At 39.7% G+C, this 27,460-nt stretch overlaps 1 protein-coding gene across 2 annotated transcripts in view; it reads right to left on the bottom strand.

The window, feature by feature from the left end:
- Positions 1-27,460, bottom strand: part of UBE2J1 (ubiquitin conjugating enzyme E2 J1) — a 66,984-nt gene that overhangs the window by 14,454 nt on the left and 25,070 nt on the right. The window contains exons 5-8 of one of the 2 annotated variants that reach the window (XR_013345595.1): positions 26,677-26,782; positions 18,014-18,143; positions 14,038-14,172; positions 85-272 (exon numbers count right to left, since the gene is read on the bottom strand). Coding sequence is in view for 1 of the 2 variants with exons in the window: in XM_077812814.1 (XP_077668940.1) it covers positions 14,038-14,172; positions 18,014-18,143; positions 26,677-26,782 (371 nt within the window). In the remaining variant the exon portion in view is untranslated. The remainder of the gene's footprint in view (positions 1-84; positions 273-14,037; positions 14,173-18,013; positions 18,144-26,676; positions 26,783-27,460) is intronic. The other variant, XM_077812814.1, reaches the window with a different exon arrangement.

Below are 27,460 nucleotides of genomic sequence, written 5' to 3' on the forward strand. Positions count from 1 at the left end.
CTACGAGCTAACAGGCTTGAAGACTGAAAAAGAAACACTGAATAGTAAGCAAATGCAGATCTATAAAACCATGAGTTTCTGTACCTCACTGATAACTGTGGGCAGTATTCCATCCAAAGCAGGGCTTTGGAGCAGAGCCCAAAGCTGGAGCGTGGAGCAGTGGAGCTTCAAGTTTTTGCCCAGAGCTGGAGCGGAGCCAGAGCACAGAAAATCTTGCTCCAGTTTTTTTTTTCATTTTCAATCCGCAATGAATGATATTTAGCAAGAAAGTCCTAAAGGTGCCAAAAAGTTTCAGATTGTATAACAATTGATATAAACATCTACTTTACCACTTTACGTAATATGTCACAGTTATTCTCACTTGCGCCAAAATCAAGATTTAATGTACAGATACAAAATTACTATGTTTTTTTAAAGAATCAGATAATTATCAGACATCCAGCAACCCTGCAGACTGCTCCCACCCTTGTGCCAAGGTTAGGCGAGTACGTACTTGTGTAGATTAGTTAGATTAGTATGTGTTGATACTTCTTTTGTAAGGGTTGATCAATGAGACACGCTGAGTGCTACGATTACGGAAAAGTGTGACGCAAGATGCAACATTTAAGATACCACAAACAGGTATATTGCAAAAAAAAAAAAAAAAAGTTTTTGTTTATTGATAGATTAAGATATCGCAAGAGATATTAACCACTTAAGCTCATTTCACACACGGGCTCCCGTTACATTTGTACATGCTCCTGTATCACTCTGGCGGACTTATTTTATATGTCATCTGTTCAACCATCTTTTGGTAGCATTGTTTGTAATTTTTAAATTTACTGAAAAAGTCACGTGCAGCAGGCATATAAATATACAGTAAACATTTCTGCATAAATTAGGAGTGTTTTTGTGATACATCCAGAGTGATTGGAAAACGTCCAACATAACTTTGGGGGTTTCAGAGTAACAGCCGTGTTAGTCTGTATTCGCAAAAAGAAATGGAGTACTTGTGGCACCTTAGAGACTAACCAATTTATTTGAGCATGAGCTTTCGTGAGCTACAGCTCACTTCATCAGATGCATACTGTGGAAACTGCAGCAGACTTTATATATACACAGAGAATATGAAACAATACCTCCTCCCACCCCACTGTCCTGCTGGTAATAGCTTATCTAAAGTAATCGTCAGGTTAGGCCATTTCCAGCACAAATCCAGGTTTTCTCACCCTCCACCCCCCCACACAAATTCACTCTCCTGCTGGTGATAGCCCATCCAAAGTGACAACTCTTTACACAATGTGCATGATAATGAAGTTAGGCCATTTCCTGCACAAATCCAGGTTCTCTCACTCCCTCACCCCCCTCCAAAAACCCACCCCCATACACACACAGACTCACTCTCCTGCTGGTAATAGCTCGTCCAAACTGACCACTCTCCAAGTTTAAATCCAAGTTAAACCAGAACATCTGGGGGGGGTAGGAAAAAACAAGAGGAAATAGGCTACCTTGCATAATGACTTAGCCACTCCCAGTCTCTATTTAAGCCTAAATTAATAGTATCCAATTTGCAAATGAATTCCAATTCAGCAGTTTCTCGCTGGAGTCTGGATTTGAAGTTTTTTTGTTTTAAGATAGCGACCTTCATGTCTGTGATTGCGTGACCAGAGAGATTGAAGTGTTCTCCGACTGGTTTATGAATGTTATAATTCTTGACATCTGATTTGTGTCCATTTATTCTTTTACGTAGAGACTGTCCAGTTTGACCAATGTACATGGCAGAGGGGCATTGCTGGCACATGATGGCATAAATCACATTGGTGGATGTGCAGGTGAACGAGCCTCTGATAGTGTGGCTGATGTTATTAGGCCCTGTGATGGTGTCCCCTGAATAGATATGTGGGCACAATTGGCAACGGGCTTTGTTGCAAGGATAAGTTCCTGGGTTAGTGGTTCTGTTGTGTGGTATGTGGTTGTTGGTGAGTATTTGCTTTAGGTTGCGGGGCTGTCTGTAGGTAAGGACTGGCCTGTCTCCCAAGATTTGTGAGAGTGTTGGGTCATCCTTTAGGATAGGTTGTAGATCCTTAATAATGCGTTGGAGGGGTTTTAGTTGGGGGCTGAAGGTGACGGCTAGTGGCGTTCTGTTATTTTCTTTGTTAGGCCTGTCCTGTAGTAGGTAACTTCTGGGAACTCTTCTGGCTCTATCAATCTGTTTCTTTACTTCCGCAGGTGGGTACTGTAGTTGTAAGAAAGCTTGACAGAGATCTTGTAGGTGTTTGTCTCTGTCTGAGGGGTTGGAGCAAATGCGGTTGTATCGCAGAGCTTGGCTGTAGACGATGGATCGTGTGGTGTGGTCAGGGTGAAAGCTGGAGGCATGCAGGTAGGAATAGCGGTCAGTAGGTTTCCGGTATAGGGTGGTGTTTATGTGACCATTGTTTATTAGCACTGTAGTGTCCAGGAAGTGGATCTCTTGTGTGGACTGGACCAGGCTGAGGTTGATGGTGGGCCTAATAACATCAGCCACACTATCAGAGGCTCGTTCACCTGCACATCCACCAATGTGATTTATGCCATCATGTGCCAGCAATGCCCCTCTGCCATGTACATTGGTCAAACTGGACAGTCTCTACGTAAAAGAATAAATGGACACAAATCAGATGTCAAGAATTATAACATTCATAAACCAGTCGGAGAACACTTCAATCTCTCTGGTCACGCAATCACAGACATGAAGGTCGCTATCTTAAAACAAAAAAACTTCAAATCCAGACTCCAGCGAGAAACTGCTGAATTGGAATTCATTTGCAAATTGGATACTATTAATTTAGGCTTAAATAGAGACTGGGAGTGGCTAAGTCATTATGCAAGGTAGCCTATTTCCTCTTGTTTTTTCCTACCCCCCCCAGATGTTCTGGTTTAACTTGGATTTAAACTTGGAGAGTGGTCAGTCTGGACGAGCTATTACCAGCAGGAGAGTGAGTCTGTGTGTGTATGGGGGTGGGTTTTTGGAGGGGGGTGAGGGAGTGAGAGAACCTGGATTTGTGCAGGAAATGGCCTAACTTCATTATCATGCACATTGTGTAAAGAGTTGTCACTTTGGATGGGCTATCACCAGCAGGAGAGTGAATTTGTGTGGGGGGGTGGAGGGTGAGAAAACCTGGATTTGTGCTGGAAATGGCCTAACCTGACGATTACTTTAGATAAGCTATTACCAGCAGGACAGTGGGGTGGGAGGAGGTATTGTTTCATATTCTCTGTGTATATATAAAGTCTGCTGCAGTTTCCACAGTATGCATCTGATGAAGTGAGCTGAGGCTCACGAAAGCTCATGCTCAAATAAATTGGTTAGTCTCTAAGGTGCCACAAGTACTCCATTTCTTTTAACTTTGGGGGTGAATCCTTAGGTCATTTTAAGAAAAAATGTTTCCGTGAACATGTGTCCTAAAATTCTTCCTAAGGGAGCTACAGTCCCTTCAAGGAGGTGACGAAAAGTTAATTTCTGATTAATATCTCAAATACGCTTTAATATAAAGTAATGAAATTATGTCTGTGTCTTAGCGTTAGTATGTGCTACTATATTACATTATCCAAAATTATTTAAACCATAGGCGTCCCGAACTGGCGGTTGGTCATTTTTATTTCATATTTCAAGAAAGACTTGTCGTTAACTGCCCCGGCTACGAGCGGTAATATTATGTTCCATAATAAGTTAATAATTTTTGTTATTATTATTACGTTTAAAATTTATAATTCCAAAGTTGAAAAATAAGTAATAAGTAAAAATTGTTTGTATCATTCTAAGCATCTAAGCAGATTAAAATTTTTAAACAGTTTTTCGGAAATGGTTAATTATACAAAATAAATTAAGAGTACCATTTTAATGCATGTTTTAGCATTAAATCATATTCCAGGGTCGTAGCTGTTAAATAGTTGAAGATTTAAAAAATATTAAATAAAATTGGCCCAGTCCCCCCAGTTCATGACGCCTGTAATTTAAATAATTTTATTTGAATGATGTTGTACGATAGAACGTTGGAAATAAACTTTAACGGGAAAGTGGATTCAAATTGCAAGCACAGTCCTTTTAGTAAAGAGAGCAAATTTTTGGAAATATGTTTTTCCTTCATCAGGCTGGAAACATTATACAAGATAGAGCAAATAACAGGTTCTATCTTGTATAATCTATTCAGGCTGATGAAGCAAAAACATATTTCCGAAAATTTGTACTCTTTACTAAAAGGACTGTGCTTGTAATTTGAATCCTCTTTCCCGTTAAAGTTTATTTTCAACCTTGTAACATGTAGCCTTGTTACTTCCCAACAATTAATGTTGTAGAACAGCGATAGCACGTACTAACGCTACGGCACATACCAAATTTCATTGATATATCTATATTAAAGTGTTTTTGAGATATTAATTAAAAACTTGGAAAATATTTCAAATATTTTTACTGCAAAATTTCATAAGAAAAACTAACTTGCAATTTATAAATAAAAATGTATTATGTATATTAAAAATATTTCTTACTTCATTAAAACTGTAAGAAACATGTTAAAAATATTAAAATATACTTTAATAATAATTTTGTGTAAAAAGAAAATGCGATCATTTTTGTCGAGAAAATCCACAATAAATTCGAAGTACCTTAAGTGGTTAAGATATCACAAGCAGGTACATTATAAAAAAATGTAATGCTTTTGTTCATTGCTTTTTGAAGATCATAACAAGAAACATTTGGATGCAGTAGCAGCACAAGAAGATTTAGCCATGGCTTCAACAAAAAAAATCAAATCTGCCCCCCATGATTGATAGCCAGTTTACAGAAAAGGATCTCAACGACGTCTTTACTTTTGAATTTGAAAAGCCCAAATTTGGGCTTTTGGGAAAAGCAAAGAAGAAATCGGCAACGTGCAAGGTGCAAAAGGAAGTGAATGGTGAGCTCAAACCATGTAGCTTCAAGACAAGTGAAGCAAGTGCCGTGAAAAGTTTCAACCTTTGGCGGCATGTAAAATGTAATCATCCTGAAAACTATGCAGCTTTGGTTACAAAGAAGGACCAGGAAGATGAGGCAAAACAGAAAACTGACGCGGCTAAACAACGTTCATCTGGCTCTTTGAAAACTCCCGAAGAAAAGATTTTTTGCGGAGCTTCATCTGAAAAGAAACCCAAAATTGAGCAAACAAAACTTGACTCATATTTGAAGTCCTCAAAGGTTACAGTCACATGGATGCCAATACTTTCCATGAAGAGCTGATGGAAATGGTTTGCTTGAGTTCAACACAGCTCACTACCTTCAGGCTAAAGAAGAAAGGATTCCAAAAAACTGTAGGTGAAATGGGTCCGCAGCTTGGCATTTCGACGGGGTATGATACGGTTCGTCATTTAGTTGTCAGCACAGCTGAATCTGGTCGCGAAGAGTTCAAGAAAGCAAGGTAACCTATTTCCCCTTGTTTTTTCCTACACACACACACACCCCGCCCCTCAGACATTCTTGTTAAACCCTGGATTTGTGCTGGAAATGGCCCACCTTGATTATCATACATATTGTAAGGAGAGTGATCACCTTAGATAAGCTATTACCATCAGGAGAGTGGGTTTGTGGGGGGGGGGGGGAGAGGGCAGGGCAGAAAACCTGGATTTGTGCTGGAAATGGCCTACCTTGATTATCATACACATTGTAAGGAGAATGATCACTTTGGATAAGCTATTACCAACAGGAGAGTGAGTTTGTGGGGGGTGGGTCCCTGGATTTGTGCTGGAAATGGCCCAACTTGATTATCGTACACATTGTAAGAAGAGTGATCACTTTAGATAAGCTATTACCAGCAGGAGAGTGGGATGGGGGGGAGAGAAAACCTTTTGTAGTGGTAAACACCCATTTTTTCATGGTTTGTATGTATAAGAACATCTTCTGTATTTTCCACAGTATGCATCCAATGAAGTGAGCTGTAGCTCACAAAAGCTTATGCTCAAATAAATTGGTTAGTCTCTAAGGTGCCACAAGTACTCCTTTTCTTTTTTCAAGAAAGCTTTGGAGTAAAAATTGTGCTACCTGAAAATGGATGCGGCAACCCGTGGAAACAGAAATTTCCTTGCAATCAGTGCTCAGTACTACGAAGAAGGAAAAGATAAAGCTGTGGTAAAAACACCTTGGACATAATCGACACTGAAAGGCATCACAATTCTTCGTATGTGAAAAGTCAAGTAAACGCTATTTTAGAAAAATTTGGGATCAGTGAAATGCAAGTGCTGAGCATCTGCGTTGACAATGCAGCAAACATGATGTGTGCCGTCAAAAATTTCAGCGAGGACAATGAAACCATTTCTACCTCTGAGAACAGGGATGTGGACAGAACTGAAGCTATTTTGCCAGATGAAGGAATTAAAGGAATGGATGAAATTGAAATCAACATGGATGCTGCTGCGCAATGGGTTAATGACCCTAGCCTCATACTTCCAACATGGCTTCATGAGGACGACTCAAAAGTCCAACTGATGAGGTGTGGTATTCACACTATTCAGTTGGCAATCTGGGACGGACTGAACAAAGAACTCGCGAAGAAATTTCTGGCAAAAATTTGACAAGTCGTTGTCAAACTAAGAACCCAAGTATTCGAAGTGTTCTGCTTGATCTACATGGGGTAACTCAATCATTGGATACTGTGACTTGCTGGGGTTCAACATTTGCGATGATTGATCTGCTTCTCGTTTTTCAATATTACTGTGAACAAGTGGCTGCTCCTGGAACAAGAGAACTCAAGTTAACAAAAGCTGAATGGAACAAAGTGAAGAACCTGCGAGACCTCTTTGCAAAGCCAAACCAAACAACCATGAATCTTCAAGCTGTCGATGTAATCCCGGGAGTTTTAATGAAGGAATGGCAAAAACTGTCAAAATTCTTGCAAGAAAATGGTGGACAAATTGCAGAAGGAATTCTATCCCCCATGCAGAAACGCGAAGAGAAGCTTTTTGACAATATTCATTTCCTTGCTGCAGTTTATGTTGACCACGGAATTGGATTCTTCTTACCTCAAGGGAAATACCAAAGGCAAAGGAAGGCTCCTTGATATTGCTCGACGACTCAAAAAACAAAATCTATTGCTACATTTGAACTCTGCGAAAGAGGTTGAAGAAAACGAAATACAACAAAAGGAGTCATCAACGATCGAATTTGCGATTTCGGAAAGTTCACATCCGTCAGAAACAGCAGGCTGTTCTCAAACTTCCGTCTCCACTCTGAACTTGTTCGAGTGTCCATCCCTGAGACGTCTTCTACCATCACAGGGAAATGGAGATAATTCAAGAACCAATTCTTTAGAAGATGATGCCTTCAAAAAGGAATTGGATAAACAAGAAAGTCGCCAGCGAGTTTCTGCGATTCATAATTGTAATGAAGCATTATTCGAGAGAAACTTTCAGGAAGATTGTGAGGTGATGGAGTCTATTGGTAGGCTAAAAGCTAAGTCTGTTTTTGAGGACATTCACAGCTACCCACACCGCATTCAGGCTGCCTGTAGAATTGCTTCGAGCATCCCAACAACTCAAGCTAGTGTAGAGCGACTGTTTTCAGCTTTAAAGTTCATTTTAAATTATTTGCAACAGGCTATGAAAGCTTGATTGCTGCAATAATTTTTTACAGAATGAATTATGAATGATTCTAGTTTGAATCATTGATGATGACATTTAAATTGTTTTAATAGTCTGAATAAAAATGTTTTTTCAAAATTACAGTATGCACTTTTTTATTTCGTTACAAATTAATTTGAGTCGGAGTGCGGAGCAGAGTCACAGTGCGGAGCTGGAGCAGTCACTATTGGTGCCGGAGCGGAGCAATTCACAAATTTGATTGCTCCAAATCCCTGATCCAAAGTAAACAGAATGGAAACAATGCTCAGCTAATGGCATGAGAAATGCACCACTTCCTCTCCATAGGGAGGAAGGGCCACTGATGGTGCAAAGAGAGGATGTGGTCTCAAAACTGTGCAGAGCCAGAGGACCTTTCAGAAAACCCTGTGGATCCTGATAAAGTGGCAACTGCTTCACATGCTGTCTGGACACCTTCCTTCTAACAGCATTATTGTCTCCATTGTGCTGACACCAGTTCAACAAACAATACCCCTCCCTCCTTCCAAGTGGAGTGGGGTAAAGGTCACTGAGCAAAAGTTATTGCTGAAAGCAACAAAATTAACTTCAAAAGGTAGGTCTGCTGGAAATGGTTTGGTTTTTTTTTAAAACTCCTCACCTCTTCCTCTACAACTGGACATCTTTCCCACATTTCTGCAGAGCACAACAACAGTTTGTCCAGAGACTGGCTACTACTGGCAATCAGATGAGAATGCTGCATAGGCAACGCTCCCCCCTTTCTACTTTCAGCACGATTACTATTTTCTTCCTCTGTGCTGTGGCCAGGAGTTTATATATCATCAACCTCCATTGTGCCTCCTGCCCAGAATGCCAATTACACAGTCCATGACCGCAGTTAAGGGCCTCTTTAGTACCTTTACCAATTACTGAAATCCCTGTCGAGAGGATACCCATGGATCTGATAGGCCCACCGGAGAAGCTGGCCAGGGGCCAGACTGTACTCATTGTTCTGGATTATGCCACTCGATACCCAGAAGCCGTCCCCCTACTAAACGAAATGTCCAAGACGATAGCAAAGAATTTGATTCAAATCTTCTCTAGGGTAGGGATACCTAAAAAGATCTTGATGGATCAAGGAACCCCCTTTGTGTCGAAGTAGATGAAGGACTTACGGGCCTTATGAACCTCAGTCTACCATCCACAGACTGATGGCCTTGTCAAATGCTTTAATAGGACACCGAAGAACATGATATGGAAAGTGGTGAGCCGGGACAGAAAACATTTGGATAACTTACTACCTTACTTGATGTTTGCAATAAGGGATGGTCCCCAGATTTCCACTGAGTTTTCCCTGTGGCATACTGGAGACTGCCAAGGAGGACTAGGAAGAACAACCTAACCAGAGGAGGAACATCATTGCTCATGTGATACAGATGTCGGACCGAAAAGCCCAAGTCTCCCCCATAGTGTGGGAACACCTGGAAAGAGCACAAGAGGCTCAAAAGACCTATTATAATAGCCAAGCGAAAGTTCGCAAATTCCAGAGGGGAAATCAGGTAATGGTGCTAGTGCCCACAGTTGAAAGCAAGTTCCTGGACAGATAGAAGGGACCATATGAAGTAATAGAAGCTGTCAGGGAGATTGATTATAAGATTTAACAGCCTGATCACCAGAAGCAGGAGCAGATCTACCATGTCAATCTATTGAAGCCCTGGCAAAACACAGAAGCTTATGTGGTCGCCCTAGAGACGCCACCAGAATATCCCCACAATTGACTCCTGAACAAGGAGCAGAAGTTGTCAAAATGACTGAATGAAACCACGTGTTCTCTGAGAAGCCAGGCAGAACCACAGGTCATCATCACAGATCCCGGAGTACAGGTGAAGGTTAAACCATTCCAGATCTAGGAGTCATTGAGGAGTGTCCCATAGTCAGTGGTCCAGTGCAATCGTTCTGGTACTTAAGCCAGATGGCACTACGAAATTCTGGAATGACTTTGGAAAATTAAACAAGGTATCCCAGTTTGATGCCAACGCCATACCTCAAATAGGTGAGCTAATTGACCAACTGCGGAAAGCACAATTCTCATCCACCCTTCAACCTGACCAAAGGGTATTCGTAAATTCCTCTGGCAAGGGAAGCCGAAAAAAACCACCCTCCACCCCCAACTGCTTTTTCGACACCAGAAGGATTGTACCAGTACACCATCCTCCCTTTGGGATTGCACAGGGCTCCTGCAACCTTCCAGCGGCTCATGGATAAGCTGTTACATCCACATGCCAAGTAAGCTGCCACTTACTTAGATGATGTGGTCATACATAGCCCAAACTATGAGATGCACCTGGAAAAGGTGGAAGCAGTATTAGATACCTTGAGGACAGTGGGTTTCACTGCGAATCCCTCCAAGTGTGCAATAGGTCTAGTGGAAGCCAAATACCTTGGGTACATTGCGGGGAGAGGCACAGTGAAACCCCAACTAAACAATCTAGAGGTGATACAAAGTTGGCCTCAACTGACCTGGAAGAAATGGGTCAGAGCATATCTGGGGATTATTGGGTACTACAGGCAATTCATTTCCCACTTTGCTACCGGAGCATACCCATTGATAAACCTCACAAAAGCCTGGGGCCCAGACATAGTGAAATGGGCCTGCGTGGCTGAAGAAGCTTTTGCAGATCTGAGGACAGCCCTCTGCAGTAGTCCGGTGCTAGCAGACCCAGACTTCGAGAAGGAGTTTACTAGAAATGGATGCCTCTGAGGTAAGGTTGGGAGCCGTACTTTCTCAAATGGTAGGGGAGGAAGAACACCCAGTCCTATTCCTCAGTAGGAAACTCCTTCCCAGAGAACAAAAATATGCCGTGGTAGAGAAAAAATGCCTGGTAGTAAAATGGAACTGAATTTCATTACCTCACCTTCCTAGTATCAGATCAGGGCCTAAGGGCCCATTTTTACTATCTTTGCTCAGGGTAGGCTTTTATTAGCTTCAGCATGAGTTTACCCTAGGAATGAATAAGAGCAGGTCCTGTAATACAACCCTTCACTTTTCACATCTCATTTTCCCTCTGTTCAGCTTTGACAACGCCTCACTCCCCAGTGACTGAAATGGACTGAAATTAAACTGGTTCCTACTCCCAAATGGTGGTGGCTCAGAAACACGGGCAGCTTTTGAAACATATGTTCAGTGAAGCAATACGAGCAGAGAGATGGACAATCTGATCCCTTAAAATATTAATCTACTTTTGACAGCAGTCCATCACATGCAACAAATAAATGTTTATGTAAGTTTAAAGCTTTAATCATTTCATATGTCAACTGCTCTGAAAAAAAACTATGCATGCAGTAGAACTGATAATCTACTGAAGAAAACAATATTATTAGAAATGGGAATAATTAAACTCTTATTATTTAAAAAGACTTCCTTTCCAATTTAAACACTAAAATGCCCGTGATTATTTCTGTTGGCTCTAGTGTATTAGTTTTAATTAATTCAATACTCTTAAGAGCCAGGATTTGTGGTAAAAAGAATATAATCAAATGACTTATTCTGAACCTGAACAATCCGGAAGAAATCCTTATCGTGGAAAAATGCATGCTATTAGCATGTTTGTATTTCCACCTAGCTGGAAAGTGCACTGCAAGATGCAACAGATGGTCTGACTTTTTTTTTTTTTAAACCAATTTGTAGCCCATCATTGCTAAAAAAACCCACAGCTTATCTGAGATTTGTCTACAATTTATCAGTGAATTTAGATTGCATTTGCAGCAGTCACAACAGCAGGTGCCCTGGCCCAGTACCAGGCCTTAGGCAGTTCCAGAATGGCTGGGTTATATAAGCCCTATCCCTGGCAGTATTCATATGCAAATGTCATAATAAAGTGCACAATTTATTTAAAATGGTAAGAATTAAGATTTTCATTTACTTAGCCAAATTTATTGCAGAGATTATAAAAACAGGAACATAATCCTATTTAATTAAAAGAAAATCTGCAAATCGCAGCAGACATACTTCTTTGCCTCTTGTACATAAGAATATCACACTCGGGTGCAAGAGACTGGGACAGTAAGTAGAAGGATAAAGTTCTTGAAACCTTCTTAATAAACTACAGTAGTATCCAGATACTACAAACATTTGTGTATCTTTAACCAACACATAATACAAGTTACTGAATGCTGCAACACTAGAAGAAAATAATCAATTTATTTATAACATGCAATTAATGGAAGAAATGGAAAAAGAGAAAGGCTGCTCTTGTGGTTAAGGCAAAGGACTGGGAGTCAGGACATCTGGGTTTTAATCCCAGTTCTGCCACAGACTGCTGGGCAAATCTAGGAAGGTCACTTAGGTCTAATTTTCAGAAATGGCCTCTACAGACTCCATTGCTTCGTGGCATCTACTTCAAGTATTAGCCCTCTCATGGTCCTCTTCACTCTTAAAGCTCTATAGTTGGAAGGTACTGTTTCACTTTTGTTGCCCTATGTGAAGTTATCACAAGGAGCATCCTTTGGCATTTTTAAATTAAATGCATAAGTAACTAAGGGCTAAATCCTCTTCAATATCCAGCCTGAGTAAACATTCTGTGTGTTGGGAAGCAGAATCTTTCTTAATAGATAGCAGCCCAAAGAATGCCGTAACCTCTCCAGCAGCTGCATACATATCTCAGTGTATCGTGGATCTGTATAGTTCTGGATTCATCAGATCAGCATTCACCAGTGCAAAATCAACTATATGATGGGAGTCCACACAAAAGGTATGGTGATGCCCAGGAGGTGCAGACTGTGTATAGACTTCCTGCAGCCTGCCTCCCTCCCACTGGTTCCATTGCATTCAGGGCCTTCCAGGTAGTGGTTGAAGTGACAGGTAAATTCTAGACTAAACATTAGGTGCAACGTTTTGGATGGGCTGGCAGCATGTGAGAGTGCATTGAAGAGCAAGCGTGTTTAATATCTTAAAGATTTAGGAAGAGATTGTAGTATTTGAGGTTTGTTTATTAGGATGCAGCTGAGGAATTTGGCTGTTGAGATGGTCAGCGAAGGGTGGGTTTCTGGTAAATGTTATGGAAGTGCCATGATTTTATTATGGCCTGGAGGAGGAAAGCAAAGGAAAGGGCAAAGTCAAAGATGATCTCCATGTGATGGGCCTCAGGTACAGGGGTGATGGTGCTGTTATCAACCAATACAGAGAATGGAATTAGTGGAGGTTCTTGGGGAGAAAAGGTTAAGAGCTCTGTTTTGGCTATGTTGATTCTGAGATTATGTCAAGTCATCTAGATGAGTGAAGCCCCAATCACGGTTTCTCTATACACAAGTAAGAAGACACGGTCCCTGCCTCAAAAATCTTATAATCTAAGAGACATCACTGAGACAAAAAGAGGTGCAAGACTGAAGTGCAGAGCAGAGATCTAAACTAAAGAGGTCTACTCAACAATCGTAAGTATAGAGTTGATAATTAAACCCATGTAACTGGATGAAGTTGCCCTAGGATAGGGTGCACAGGGAAAAGAAGAGGGAGCCTAAGAACAGAGCCCAGAGGAATCCAACAGAGAGGGAATGAAGGGGAAACTGCCAAGAGCAACACTAAAAGAGCAGCTAAAGAGGTAGAAGACCTATGAAAGGACGGTGCCACAGAAGCTCAGAAAAGACAGAATATCAAGGAGGAAGTGACAAGCCATACCAAGGGAAGCAGAAAAGACAAGGCTGAAGTATCCACCTTGAGACTTGGCTTAGAAATGACTTAGATGCAGAGGATAACAGTCAGTTTAGAGTACACAGATCTGGCATTCAGTGTAAGGTCAGTAAATTAATACAGCTCTTACAGACAGCCCACTCCATGGCCTTGTCTAGGCTAGAATTTAAGATTACATAACACATGCTAACTAACACCTTTTAAGAGTCTACTTTCGATAAGACACAGTTGTCTTTAATGTGCTAAAAGAATCAAACTAAAGGCTAGGTTATCCTGATAAGCGCTAACATTACATCTGAAATCCTAGCCTAGACAGGGCCAGTGAGTTTGGAAATAAAGCAAAAGAAGGAGAAAGAATAGTGGCTGGAAAGAAAATAAAGCAACCCCTGGCCCTATAGTATAATTAGTCCCATTAGTCATTGGTGACTCAGGGCCAAAAAAAATTATTATTTTTTTTAAACAGTGGCGCGTCCTCTTCACATAATTTCTACGTTGGTATACATAGTTTATTTTGTTAACTGCTCTTCGGTCAAAGTATTGATTTCAGGTGTTTACTAAACGTGTAACGAAAACGTTTTTTTCCTTATCATCATATAAATAAAAGGAAATTTACCTATCTGTATATCTTATTATGTAGTCTTACACAACTAAGTATTCCACAATCTTAAAGAAAGTCTCATATCAGCTAAATAATTCTCTGGACATGTCTATACATTGCTTGGTTTTCAGATCCTGGCCTCCATTTGCAAATGCACTCACATCTAATAAGATTTATCAAACACATATCATACCATTGCACTGGTGGTTGGATTCTGGAATGCTCTACTTATACCATCCTGTCGCAGCTCAGGTAAGGTGGCAGAGTGGTTCAATTCCGATGTGTTTGGGGATTCAGTGATAGACTTTCTGGATGAATTGATTTCAGCCTAAAGAGAATACATTTGTACATTTCAGATGAGAGATCAAATTAGTTATAATATACCCTAATGTAGTTTATTTGATCTATTATGGAGCATCTGTTTCAACATTTACAGCATATGAGATTTACGAATCCTTATCAATAGACATGCAAATTGTGTTTAAGCTATATACAGTGTTTCTGGAATTTGTTGCGGTGTTGCAATTCTGAACAATTTTCACAAGGAGTAAGTCTACTGATGCACAAAAACAAATAAAAAACCTGCAGACGCATTTCTGATTTTTAGTTTCACTTGCTTGTATATAATGGTGGACGTTAACATCCAAAAGGGGTATAAGATAAGGAACGAATTTGGAGAAAAAAAATTACCTCAAATAAATGCCAAACATTTTTTAAAAGTTATATTTCTTACATGGTCTCACTGACTTTGACAGCATTTTGGGGAATCCTTATGAAAGCACTGATTGTTTTAGAGTATTTTTTCTAATGTATTACATATATAAAGGCTTTCCTTGAACATTAGGCCTTCATGCTTTCAACTGCCACATCTTTTTCTTGAAAAAGCTGAACTGGACCAAAGCAGAAGTCAACACTCTACACCTTGCGTCTCTTCTGCCTCACAACCAACCATGATGGGACAAACAGCCATCAGCTGGCTATTTAAACTATAAAAGCACAAAACATGCCTTTAGGGGGCTCATATCTGGAATGGAAATTCTTCAGAGATGTTATCCTAGCTTAGAGGAACCCCAAACAATATCTCATTTCATAAAGATATAAGAAATATTACTTCTGAACATCTCAAGAATATTAAACTGTTTATTTTCTATGCTATTAGAATCCAATATCTTGTGAAGTGTTAAATGCTTTACAACCTAATTGATACTAATGGGAACAAGAGGCATTCGCACATTACAGGGTTAGGCCCTTAATTTTCAGTGCAAAAGGGATAAGAGAAAGTCAAAATATTAACTGTTTCTTAGCATCTATAAAATGTCTCACATTGAGAAGTGCTACATGTTTAACAGTGTTCTCACTTCGAAGATTCAAGAGAACGTGACACATCCATGAGGACTTGTAATGGGGTCACTGCAGAGGAGAAAAAGTAGCATCATTCTCCTGAGCTGAACAGTTTACCAATGGCACATAACTATGAGTAAAAACAACTGGTCTGAACCAATTTTATTCACAGAATGCAGTGTAGATAAAGTACTTTGGTAGAGGGGTGCAATGCTACACTTCCCATGCCCTGTGTCTGAATCTCAAGCGACTGAATTTGCTTTCTCCAATCTTATTAAATACATACATAAGTAGTAGTATTAAAAAATACAAGCAAGGGATTAGGAACCAATAAGTTGTGTAAAGAACAAGAGCTTATCTCCTGACATTTTAATGTAACCCTTTTCTCTTCTATGCTCTTATTCCCACGCGTTGGTCATGCCTTGCTGTTCTGTCTGATACTACAAGGTCCTGAACACCTTACATTTCATGTGATCTAGAAATTTTTCCTATTATTTTTAAAATTGGAATGAAACTTTAGATCAATTCACTGATTGTCTGATCAATATATTCCATTCACTTCATGTTTAGATAGACTGGCTTTTTGTAACTCACTTATATCAAATATACTACTTGTTCAAATGTAGGTCAAGACAACAATAGCATGTCATACAGTGCACTACATAGGAACATAGCTTGGACATAGGACTTTGCAGAAGACTGAGGCTTTTCCTGAGGAGCGTATAGCAACAGTTCTTACTTATTCCAAATGCTAACATGGAATACATCCATTCTTAGAAATCCCAATGGTTCTTTACACCCCTCAATGGTAATTCCCACAATTTGTGTATGTGTACCAAAATAATAGTCTGTATCAGACAAATGTTAATAAGAAAATAGAACCATCTCCTGCCATCTGACCTGGGGCTGTGAGCCAATCAAGTCAGAAAACTGGAAGTCAGAAGGTATGCCTGGCTTTGCCAGTCTTGTTTCCTGGCTTTGGGTAAGTCACTTAAAGGCAATATGCATGGAGAAAAAAACTCGGATTGTGCCCTTTTTTGCTTCTGATGTGTGAATGCAATTTGAAAGGGTTTGGGGAGGCTTGTGCTATACATTAGAAATTCTGATCTTGCTAATCCATTTTTTTCCTAGAAGTGTATAGACCACTAGTTCTGTAGTAGGTTTATGATGAGGTAGAGAGGAAGGATAGTCCAGTGGTTAGGCTGCTACCCTGGAACTTGGGAGACCTGGGTTCAATTCCGTTCTCTACCCTAAACTTCCTATGTGACTTTGAGCAAGTCACTTAGTATCTCTATGCATCAATTCACCATCTGTAAAATGAGGATAACAGTACTTCCCTTTGGTGTGTGGATAAATAAGTACATAAAGAGTGTGAGACACAAATACCCTGATGAAAGGTGCCATATAAGTCTGATAGGTAGGTAGATAGATAGATATCATCTTTAAAAATGTGAAACTTCATTGAATGGGGAAGAGATTTTTATTTAGGCTATGTGGTGAATTTGTTTGCTTGCTTGTTAGATTCCTGTTCAACTCAACGTCCTGAGAAAAACATTTTTAAAATAGTTTTGTGAAAAGATTGTACTCCCATAACCTTTCAATTAAGAGATCTGAAAAATCTGGATTGTGAGCCGAAATCACCAGAGAATCTGCTAAATCAAAAAAGAGCAGACTTGACATTCCTAATATTTCTATTGTTAAAAACTAGTAGTATTTAAAAACAAGAACAAAAAATCCCACACACTTTTCAGGATTTATACATCATAAAGAACCAAAAAGGGCACAGTCCAATTTTTAGCCTTTTGCAAGTCACCTTTTAACTCTCTGTGCCTGTATTTCTCCTCCTTAGCCCACCTTTGTAAAGTATTTTGAGATCTTCATATGAAAAATATGATTATGAACAGAATCAGGCCATGTCCATATTTGGAAAGGTGACTGCTAAGGAACACATAAGTGCTACAAAAATTGGTATTGGTTGTTTAGCAGGTGGCAATATTCACTTTGATTCTAGACCAAACCAATATCGTAGCACAGTGCTAGGGGGAACTGTGCTACTGGAGATATAGGGTGAAATTCTGACCATGCTGAAGTCAATGGGTAGTCTTTTGCATAAGATGCAACACTGAAATTTCACTACAGTTAAGAAAGCCCTGACTCCATGTACAGCAGAGTCTTCCTCAGTGGTTCACTTTCTTAAGTTTAGTGAAAAGCATATGGTACATGCAAGACATGCTAATTTCTAAGTATCATACTTGGCTAAACAAATACCTGATTTCACTGTACCACCCAAAAGGCACTTTCTGGTAAGAACCCTATCCATACTAGATTCCAATTTTCTACATTCAATCTCTTCAGCTGTGCAGCTTGTGGGGGGAAAAAGTTTGCAATTTTTTTTGTGCATAATGAAAAAAGTATATGTTTTACTCTCTTCATATACAAAAAAATCATCAGAACTGTTTCTCTAAACTTCTCAAAAGTATTTATGTTTGGGCAAACACTAAATTAAGCTTGGAAAATTTCATCAACACAGTTAGGCAACCTTTCCTATCACCTTTGCTACCACTGTCACTGAACCACAGTCGGTGCTTGTGTCGGACAACACATCAGTTTGAGTCTTCCCAGAAACCAACTGCACCATCTTTGGAAAGTGTCTGGTTTTCCACAGCTTACCCTGAAACCAAGTCTCCTGCACAGCAATACAATGCAGTGCTGCTGTGTTACAATGTAACCGTTTTCTCAATGTTTTTGTTTCCTCATAGCAACACAACATTTGCAGTTTCCTCAAATTAAGCGATCAAACCTAGAAAAATTACGAACAGTCAGTCTACCTTGAAGCTAATTTGTCTGGCAAGTTCCTTGGCCTCTTCATCAGCCTGGCTTGAAGCACTTTCTGATGTTAATGGTAACAGGCTTATCTTCATTGCTGAGCCACATATATCACAGCAGAAATCCTGTGACCTGATAAGTAAAATAGTTTTAAATGGATATTTTCTTGTTTTAAACAATGTTTTTCTTGAAAAATGAAAAACATTAACAAGACAACCTACCAAAGCACTTGGGTAATAATTAGCATAATTAGCATAAACAATTAAAAAATAAAGTATGCTATCAGTCTGTAGCAACTATCATTGGCTGCAGTGTTGAAAAATCTGGGCTTAGAATTCTATATACTCTTTCCTAGATGTAATTTTGGGAAAATATTTACTCCCAGTGAAAATATTTACTCCCAGTTTTCATAATATTTCTGTGGCCTCTTATTATATTAAAGATATTACCAACATTATTAATGGCTGTTTTATCTCTGTTATAAATTAATTATCAGAACCAGCAAAATATATAACGCAAAAAGCCATGGTATTATAACAACATAGAAACTTTATACCCACTAAATTCAGACTTAAGGTTCCTCTCGCAGCATTGACTCTATTACACTACACATGTATGTTATGATGGGATCTTTCATTATATGATGGTAATAGTAGACTTCCAATGACAGGCTATTGCACACACCAAAAAAACAAAACAAAAAACAAAAAAAAACCCCAAACACCAAAACAGCCAATAGCCCTCATTTAGATATAGCCAAGATTTTGGTTTTTAAATTAACCCTTCCAAAAATTATTTAGAAGTAGTTTCAGAGTATTTTATATTTCTCCACAAAACTTAAAAAAAATAACAAGGAAGCTAATGAGTTCTGAAGCTTTGGCTTCCTTGACCATGGGATGCTCCTCCAGGAAGGAGGACTGGAGGGAAGAGATGGCAACAACCAGATGAAGAAAGGGAAAAATATCATCAAACACCAACTTGCCAACCTAGCCAGGAGGGCTTTAAACCAGGTTTAAAGAGGGCAAATGACAAAATCCCACACAGTAAGTATAAAAAACGTGACCTTGATGGAGGGCTCGAAGTTGGGGATGGGAATGGAAAATTACAATAGGTTCATAGAATCAACAAGAAGGAAAACAGTGGGAGAATCTTCTCAACATTTTACATGTCTATACAAAATGCCAGGAGTATAGGAAATAAACAGGAAGAATTGGAATTCTTACTACACAAGCAAAATTATGACTTAATTGACATCACCAATTTGGTTGGATAAATTTCATGACTAGAATATTGATATTGAGGGGTATTATATTGTTCAGGAAGGACAGGCGGGGAAAAAAGGGAGGAGGGGTTGCATTGTATATCAAGAATGTATACACTTGTTCTGAGTCCAGAAGGAGCTGAGAGGCAGACCAGCTGAAAGCCTCTGGGTGAAGATAAAAGGATCAAAAACAGGGACAACATCACGGTAGACCACCAAGTCAGGAGAAGGAGGCAGCAGCATTTCTAGAACAAACAACAGAAATATCCAAAACACATGACCTGGTAGTAATGGCAGACTTCAACTACCCAAATATCTGTTGGAAAAGTAATATAACAAAATACAAAATGTCCAATTAGTTCTTGGAATGTGTTGGGGACAATTTGATTCAGAAGGTAGAGGAACTAACCAGGGGGGTAGCCATTTTAGACTTGCTTTTGACTAACATGGAAGAATTGGATGTGAATCTGAAGGAAGAGGGCAACTTGGGTCAAAGTGATAAAGAAATGATAGACTTCATGATTCTAAGGAAAGGAAAGAGTGAGAGGAGCAGAATAAGGATAATGGACTTGCTAGGTAAGATCCCATGGGAAAAAAATACAAGGGAAAAAGGAGGAGTTCTGGAGAGCTGACAGTTTCGCAAAGAGACAATATTAAAGGCAAAATTGCAAACTAATAGGAAGAACAGCAAGAGGGCAATATGGCTACATAAGGAGCTCTTTAATGACCTGAAAATCAAAAAGGAATCCTACAAAAAGCTGAAATATGGACAAATTGTTAAGGATGAATACAGAAGGACAGTGCAAGCATATAGAGACAAACTCAGAAAGGCTAAGGCACAAAATGAGTTACACCTGGCAAAGGACATAAAAGGCAATAAGTAGCTCTATAAAAATAAGGTTCTATAAATACATTAGGCGCAAGAGAAAAATAAAGGTAAATGCAGGTCACTACATAAAAAGAGAGTAAAGAGAGCTAATAACAGACAACGCCAAGAAAGCTGAGGTGTTTAAAGTCTATTTTGCGTCAATCTTCATTAAAAATGTTAGTTGTGACTAGATGCTTAACACAATTAATATTAACAAGAAGGGGGAAGGAACACAAGCGCGAATAAGAACAGATTAAAGACGATTCAGATAAGTTAGGTGTATTCAATTCAGCAGGGCCTGATGAAATTCACCCTAAAGTATTTAAGGAACTAGCTGAAGCAATCTTGGAACCATCAGTGATTATCTTCCAGAATTCATGGAGGACAGGTGAGGGCCCAGAGGACTGGAGACGGGCAAAGTACCTATCTTTTAAAAGGGGAACAAAGAGGATCCAGAGAATTATAGGCCAATCAGCCTAACTTCGATACCTGGAAAGATACTGAGAGATCATACAAGAAGACCTGGACAACCCTGAAAAATGGAGCAATAGAAATGGGTAGAAATTTAATAGTGCAAAGTGCAAGTTCATGCACTTAGGGAGTAACAGCAAGAATTTTTGCTATTAGCTGGGGTCTTATCAGTTGGAAGCCACAGAGGCGAAAGACCTAGGTGTATTGGTTGATCACAGGGTACTATGTGATGTAGCCATGAAAAAGGCTAATGCAATCCTAGGATGCACCAGGCAAGGTATTTCCAGTAGAGATAGAGAAGCGTTAGTACCATTATACAAGGCACTGATGAGACCTCATCTGGACTGCTGTGTGTAATTCTGGTCTCCCATGTTTAAGAAAGATGAATTCAAACTGGAACAGGTGCAGAGAAGGGCTACTAGGATGATCAGAGGAATGCAAAACCTACCTCAAAAGAGAGCTGGGCTTATTTAGCCTAATCAAATGAAGACTGAAGGGAGACAGGATTGCTCTCTATAAATACATCAGAGGAATAAATACCAGAGAGGGAGAGGAGTTAAAGTTAAGTACCAACGTTGACACAAGAACAAATGGATATAAACTATCCATCAACAAATTAGACTTGAAATTAGATGAAGGTTTCTAACCATCAGAAGAGTGAAGCTCTGGAACAGCCTTCCAAGGGGAGTAGTGGAGACAAAAAACCTAACTGGCTTCTAGACTAAGCTTGATAAGTTTACAGAGGGGATGGAATGATGAGATTCCTACAATGTAAGTAGCCGATCTATGACTGCTAGTAGCAAATATTACCTGGTGATGGGACACTAGACGGAGAGGGCTCTGAGCTACTACAGAAAATTCTTTCCATGTGTCTGGCTGGTGGGTCTTGCTGAAATGCTCAGGATCCAACTGACTGCCATATTTGGGATCGGGAAGGAATTTTCCCCCAGGTCACACTGGCAGAGACCCTGGGGATTTTCTGCCTTCCTCTGCAGCATGGGGCACAGGTCACTTGCAGGTTTAGACTAGAGTAAATGGTGGATTCTCTGTAACTTGAAGTCTTTAAATCATGATTTGAGGAGTTCAGTAACTCAGCCAGAGGTGATAGGTCTATTACAGGAGTGGGTGGGTGAGTTTCTGTGGTCTGCAATGTGTAAGTGGTCAGACTAGATGATCATGATGGTCCCTTCTGGCCTTAAAGTCTAAGAGTAAATTATTAAACAATTTGTAAGCACCTAGAGGATAACAGTGTAATAAGAATAGCCAACATGGATTTGTCAAGAAAAAAATCATGCCAGACCAAACTAATTGCCTTCTTTGAAAGGGTTATTGGCCCCTAGTGCATAGTGGGAAGCTGTCAATCTGACGTTTTGATTTTAGTAAAGTTTTTGATACATTACATTCTCATAAGGAAACTAGGGAAACAGTCTAAACGAAGTAATTATAAAGTGGATGCTCTACTGGTTGAAAACCCATATTGTCTAGCTGGAAGGATGCATCTAGTCCCACAGGGGGGTCTGCCTGGGTCCAGTACTATTCAGTATTTTCATAAACTTGGATAATGGAATAGACAGTATGGTTATACAATTAGTGGATGACACCAAGCTAGGAGGGCTAGCAGGCCCTTTGGAGCACAGGATTTGAATTCAAAGGGATCTTGACAAATTGGAGAAACTGCCCTGAAGTCAACAAGATGAAATTCAATAAAGACAAGTGCAAAGTGCTACACTTAGGATGGAAAAAAATCAAATGCAGAATAACTAGCTAGGTGGTAGTACTGCTGAAAAGAATCTGTAGGTAACAATGAACCCAAAAGTCAATATAAGTCAATATGATACAATTGAGAAAAATCATTTCAGGATGTATTAACAAGGGTGTCATATGCAAGACACAGGAGAGACCTGTTCAGCTCTACTCAGCACTGGTGAGTACTCCAGGTGGGGCTGCCTCTAGTTCTAGGTGCCACACTTTATGGAAGATGTGGACAAATTGGACAGAGTCCAGATGAGAGCAACAAAAATGATAAAAAGCTTAGAAAACCTGACCCATGAGGAAAGGTTAAAAAAACTTGGCATGTTTAGTCTTGAGAAAAGACAACTTGGAGGGGGAATCTAATAACAGCTTTCACATATATTAAAGGCTGTTATACAGAAGATAATGATCAATTGTTCTCTATGTCCACAGAAGGTAGGACAAGTAATAATGGGCTTAATCTGTAACATGGGAAATTTAGGTTAGGTATTAAGAAAAACTTTTAACTATAAGTATAGTTAAGTACCATAACAGGTTACCAAGAGAAGCTGTGGAACACCCCCCCCACACACACACACACACATTGGAGGTTTTTAGCAACAGGTTAGAAAACACCTGTCAGGAATGGTCTAGCTATACTCTGTCCTGCCTCACTGCAGGAGGAGGGACTAGATGACCGCTTGATGTCATTTGCAGATCTACATTTCTATGATTCTATCATACTATAGACAGTGTCTGTTATACACTTCTCTCTCCCTTCGTCCCCCACCACAGCCACCCACACCCACAGGTAAGTTCTTGGTACTTATCCTCTTGTACCTTATATTAACTCCAGCCATCTCTTTTCCCTACCCTGCAATTTAGCCTGTACTATAATCTAAACTATGACCTTAAAGAATGAACAACAGATGAACCCATACTTTGTCCACATGATGCTGACAGAAATGTAACACTATCAAAATCAGGTATTTTCTTTGACAAACATTCTTGGACTTGTACAACATGCAGGCAAAAAACATAAACATGATACTCTCTACAATGAGTCCCAAATAAAGCATTTGGAGTAAATGGTGATATAGATCATTGTAGATAACATATATAATTTTCTAAATGCTCTTTTCTCAGAAGGCAAGACAACAGCAAAAGACATTCTTATTTCTGGAGTACAAGTACTTTGCAAAAGAAGATTGAGAACCAGAAGTTTGTACAATGGGGCTAAAGAGTGAAGCAGGCTAAAGAGTGAAACCTTCTGGCCAACAAGAGCAATTACAATCACTGGGCTCTCATAGAATCTAGAGATGGAAAAGGTCAGCTAATTTCATATTCCTACCAATACAGACCATCGGGGGAAGAGAGGCATAAAGCAGAGAAAATTTAGTATTTGAATTTTGGTAGCACCCACAATATGCTAGACACAGTACACACCTGAAAAAGCTACAATCTAAGGAGAAAAGCAACACATGAAGGGAGGAAAAGAGGAATATCAACACAGTGCAAATATACTATCTCCAGCTACCTAATTACCTAATCATAATTAACTGGCTAATTTATTGCAGACATCATTGCAATAAATGGGTCTTATGGAAGGACTTAATGGAGAATGTAGTGACTTTTTTAATCACATGAAGTAATGTGTTCTGTGTGTAGAGGATGGCATGATAAAAGGAGCAAAGTCAAGGCTCCTTGAAAAATAAACATGGGGGTATGACACCAAGGGCCCACTGACATATTCATTACACCTCACACTCTGCTGTCATCATCTGCATCTAAAAGGAGTTATGTAAGAGATCAATGGAAAACTAGTAACTGACTGATCACTAATATTCTTGCATGATGAATGTATGGGTGTGCACAAAGAGTTATGGATACATGCTAGAATTATGTTTTAAAATTTGTTTGACAAGCAATACATAAGCCGACTCAGCCCTAGATAAAGGAATGTGTAATTGTCTGACCAGCCTCATCATCAGACAGAGACAATGAAGGCATATTTACATAAAAGGTAAAGAAAGCCATCAACCTAGTGAATAGCCTCTGAACTATAAAAACAGGGGATCGAACTTCAAATGATAAGTAATATAATCAACTGATAGTACACAACATTACTAATGGCAAGTTTATGTCACGGAGTTCACTTAAGTCACAGATTCCATAGCTTCCACAGACCTCCAAGACACTTTCCGCTTCAGCCCCAAGGTGGTACGGCTGGAGCTGTTAGCCAGAGGAGGCCCTGGAGCTCTGAGCCGCTGCAGGCAGTAAGGGGCCACTGCAGCTCTTGGCTGCTGTGAGCAGTGGAGGGACCCGGAGCTCCAAGCCACCAACTTTGCAGCTCCCAGCCACTGCGGGCGACCAAGGGCAGAGCTCTGAGCCACCACTGGCAGCGAGGGGACCCGGGGCAGCAGGGGACCCCACAGCTCCCTGCCACTGGCCCCGCAGCTCCAAGGGGGAGCCCAGAGCCGTCAGTCACAGCAGTGGCAGGTGCTGGACCCCTTCCCCCTATTTCCCCTCCCGGAGCCAGGTTTGGCTCTCATCCCCCATTTTGTCACAATTATTTTTAGTAAAAGTCAATGACAGGTCACAGGCTTCTGTGTATTTTTTTTTTATGGCCCGTGACCTGTTCCTGACTTACTAAAAATAACAGTGACAAACTCTTAACCTTAAATATTATTGTATTATAAAAAAGTGTATCAAGCAAGGTCTTTTATGAAAGCTAATGACACATTGGTGATTAATATCGTTGTGAAATGAATATATTAACATATTAGGAAACATGGATATTCACTAACATTATGGTCTAACGTCTGACCAAAGGAAGAGAAGCAGGTTTTCTCCCACACGCAGGACGGAAGGCATCTCAGGAGTGTTAAGGTAATAAATCTCCAGCCTTTTGTCCAATGCTGAGTCCTTACTTAAAAAACTACTGAATCAATCCTCTGGAATGGACAGGCAGAGGTGGTGTAATTTAGGACAACATTTCACATTGTTCATTCAACCACACTGCCCAAACTGCTGTCGCTTCTGAACGCATGACATTAATGAAAATCTTATTTAAGAGTAAGACTGCAACATTCAGGAAGCCAAATACCAAAAGACTAAGGTCCACTTTCTTTAGAAACTTCCATGAAATGAATTTCTGGTCAGAAATAGTGCTCTGCATATCCTGTAAATTCATCCATAGAGTTCTAGCCATGTAATATATCAAACACCTACATATAAGCGATTGTTAAGCACTTTGCAAATACATCATAAAGCATCCCTTTTTGCTAATACCTTTCTTAGAGATTACATTTTCCTTCAGAATAAAGTCCTAGAGAGCACAAACAGAACAGCCTTCTACTGGGCTCCAGACACTGTGCACTTAGCATTTTTCTGAACAGTAGCTGAAACATTTTTCTCAATGCTAAAACACAGACTTTGTCTTCACCCCTTCTAGAAATTGAAAGTCACATCAACCTTCAATTGCCATGTTAGGTCTTTTGGCTGTATATGCCAGACTCTAAATCTTCTGAATGGCAAGGCATGGAAGAGAATAAGGGGTTGTTGTTGTTTAAGAGACAATGCTGCTTAGGAGAAAACTAGTCACCAACAAATTTCTATTACTGCCTGCTTCTAAGAGCTATATTTGTTATTCAAGTCCTACTATAACACATAAAGGTAGTGATTCCACAGAACCATTTCACCTTTAAGGTAATAAGGCAATTTAGATTTTCCGTTCGTTAGAACTGGAATTTCAAAAAGGTCCAGTTAAGAAGCTCTGAGGGTGAGCAAGGGATCTTGCCTTGATATGCAAAATGAAGATCCATTGATCCACTTCCTTAATTCTGCAATTAGACCTCTGAGACCAGACACTGGTCCTGAAAATTCTCACTTTCGTTTTACTTCTCTCTTTATTAGGAAGAAATCAGTTCGGCAAGACATTCTGTTGGGCTGCAGTGACAAATGTACAGATGGCATTAGCACGCCTACCATTTTCTCATAGATGTTACAGGATAAGGTAACAGCCTATAAGCCTGATGTGCAGAAAGAAAGTCTTCACAGACAAAAGTTATTAAAGGGAATTAATGTTGAAGGCAAAACAAACTTGGACAAAGAAACAAGACCAGAAATGTAATCACAGTGATACAAGCATACTGTTGGCATTGAAGAAATAAATTAACAATAATAATAATCCTGACATATAGTTACTTATTTCTAATTGACTGACAATCCTAGAAGTGATTATTCAGATCAGAAGAAAGGAAATCCTCTTTCCTACAGATCTATGATTTTTATATTAAAAACTGTTGGAGATGTTAAAAAAAAATAAGACTTACTTCTTGGCAAGTGCTCTTCTTTCCTCAGGTGTGTAGTCAAGGGATCCTATGGCTCCCTCTCCTTTGGTTGGCATAAATCCAATAATGGCTAGTAAAGCTGTTCTTACTGAAATTGGAAAAAAAATAAAGATTCAAATTAAGTTTTTCCCAGAATTGTTACTTAACTGAGTCTAGACTTGGGACCGGGGGGGGGGGGGGGGGGGGCGAAATGAGTTTGTCTACAAGATTCCATTCTGTCTGAAGACTGAAGAAAGTTTCAAAAAATAAGGAGAACACAAGAAAAATCCCTTTTCTTTTATGGCAAGGAGTCACAGATGGAAGGGTTACGTAAGGGGAGATGGTGAGGTGATGGCTGATGGAAGGGGGCAGAGGACAAAGACTGAAAAGGAAGGCTAAGGCCCATAGAAATAATTGATCAAAATGAACAGCTGAGTACAAAACAAGGAGGGAGGAAATAGAGTGGAAAAGGACCATAACAAGGAGATTAACTTGGCATGGCCCATGTACAGTTATTTGCTGAATTTGGGCCTTAGATTGTCAGCACATCGGGAGAAGGACTAGTTTTTCTGTGTGTCTGCAATGAACATAACATACCTGTCATGTGTACATGTTTCTTCTTTTGATTTATTATAATTGTTTATTATATATAATAAAAGAATGCCTATATAAAAACTTAAGGCACCATAACAGTAATTAAATAAATAGGCAAAAAGAAAAGAAGGACTTGTGGCACCTTAGAGACTAACAAATTTATTTGAGCATAAGCTTTCGTGAGCTACAGCTC

This window comes from Eretmochelys imbricata, chromosome 3, assembly GCF_965152235.1.
Source record: "Eretmochelys imbricata isolate rEreImb1 chromosome 3, rEreImb1.hap1, whole genome shotgun sequence".
Lineage (NCBI taxonomy): Eukaryota > Metazoa > Chordata > Testudines > Cheloniidae > Eretmochelys > Eretmochelys imbricata.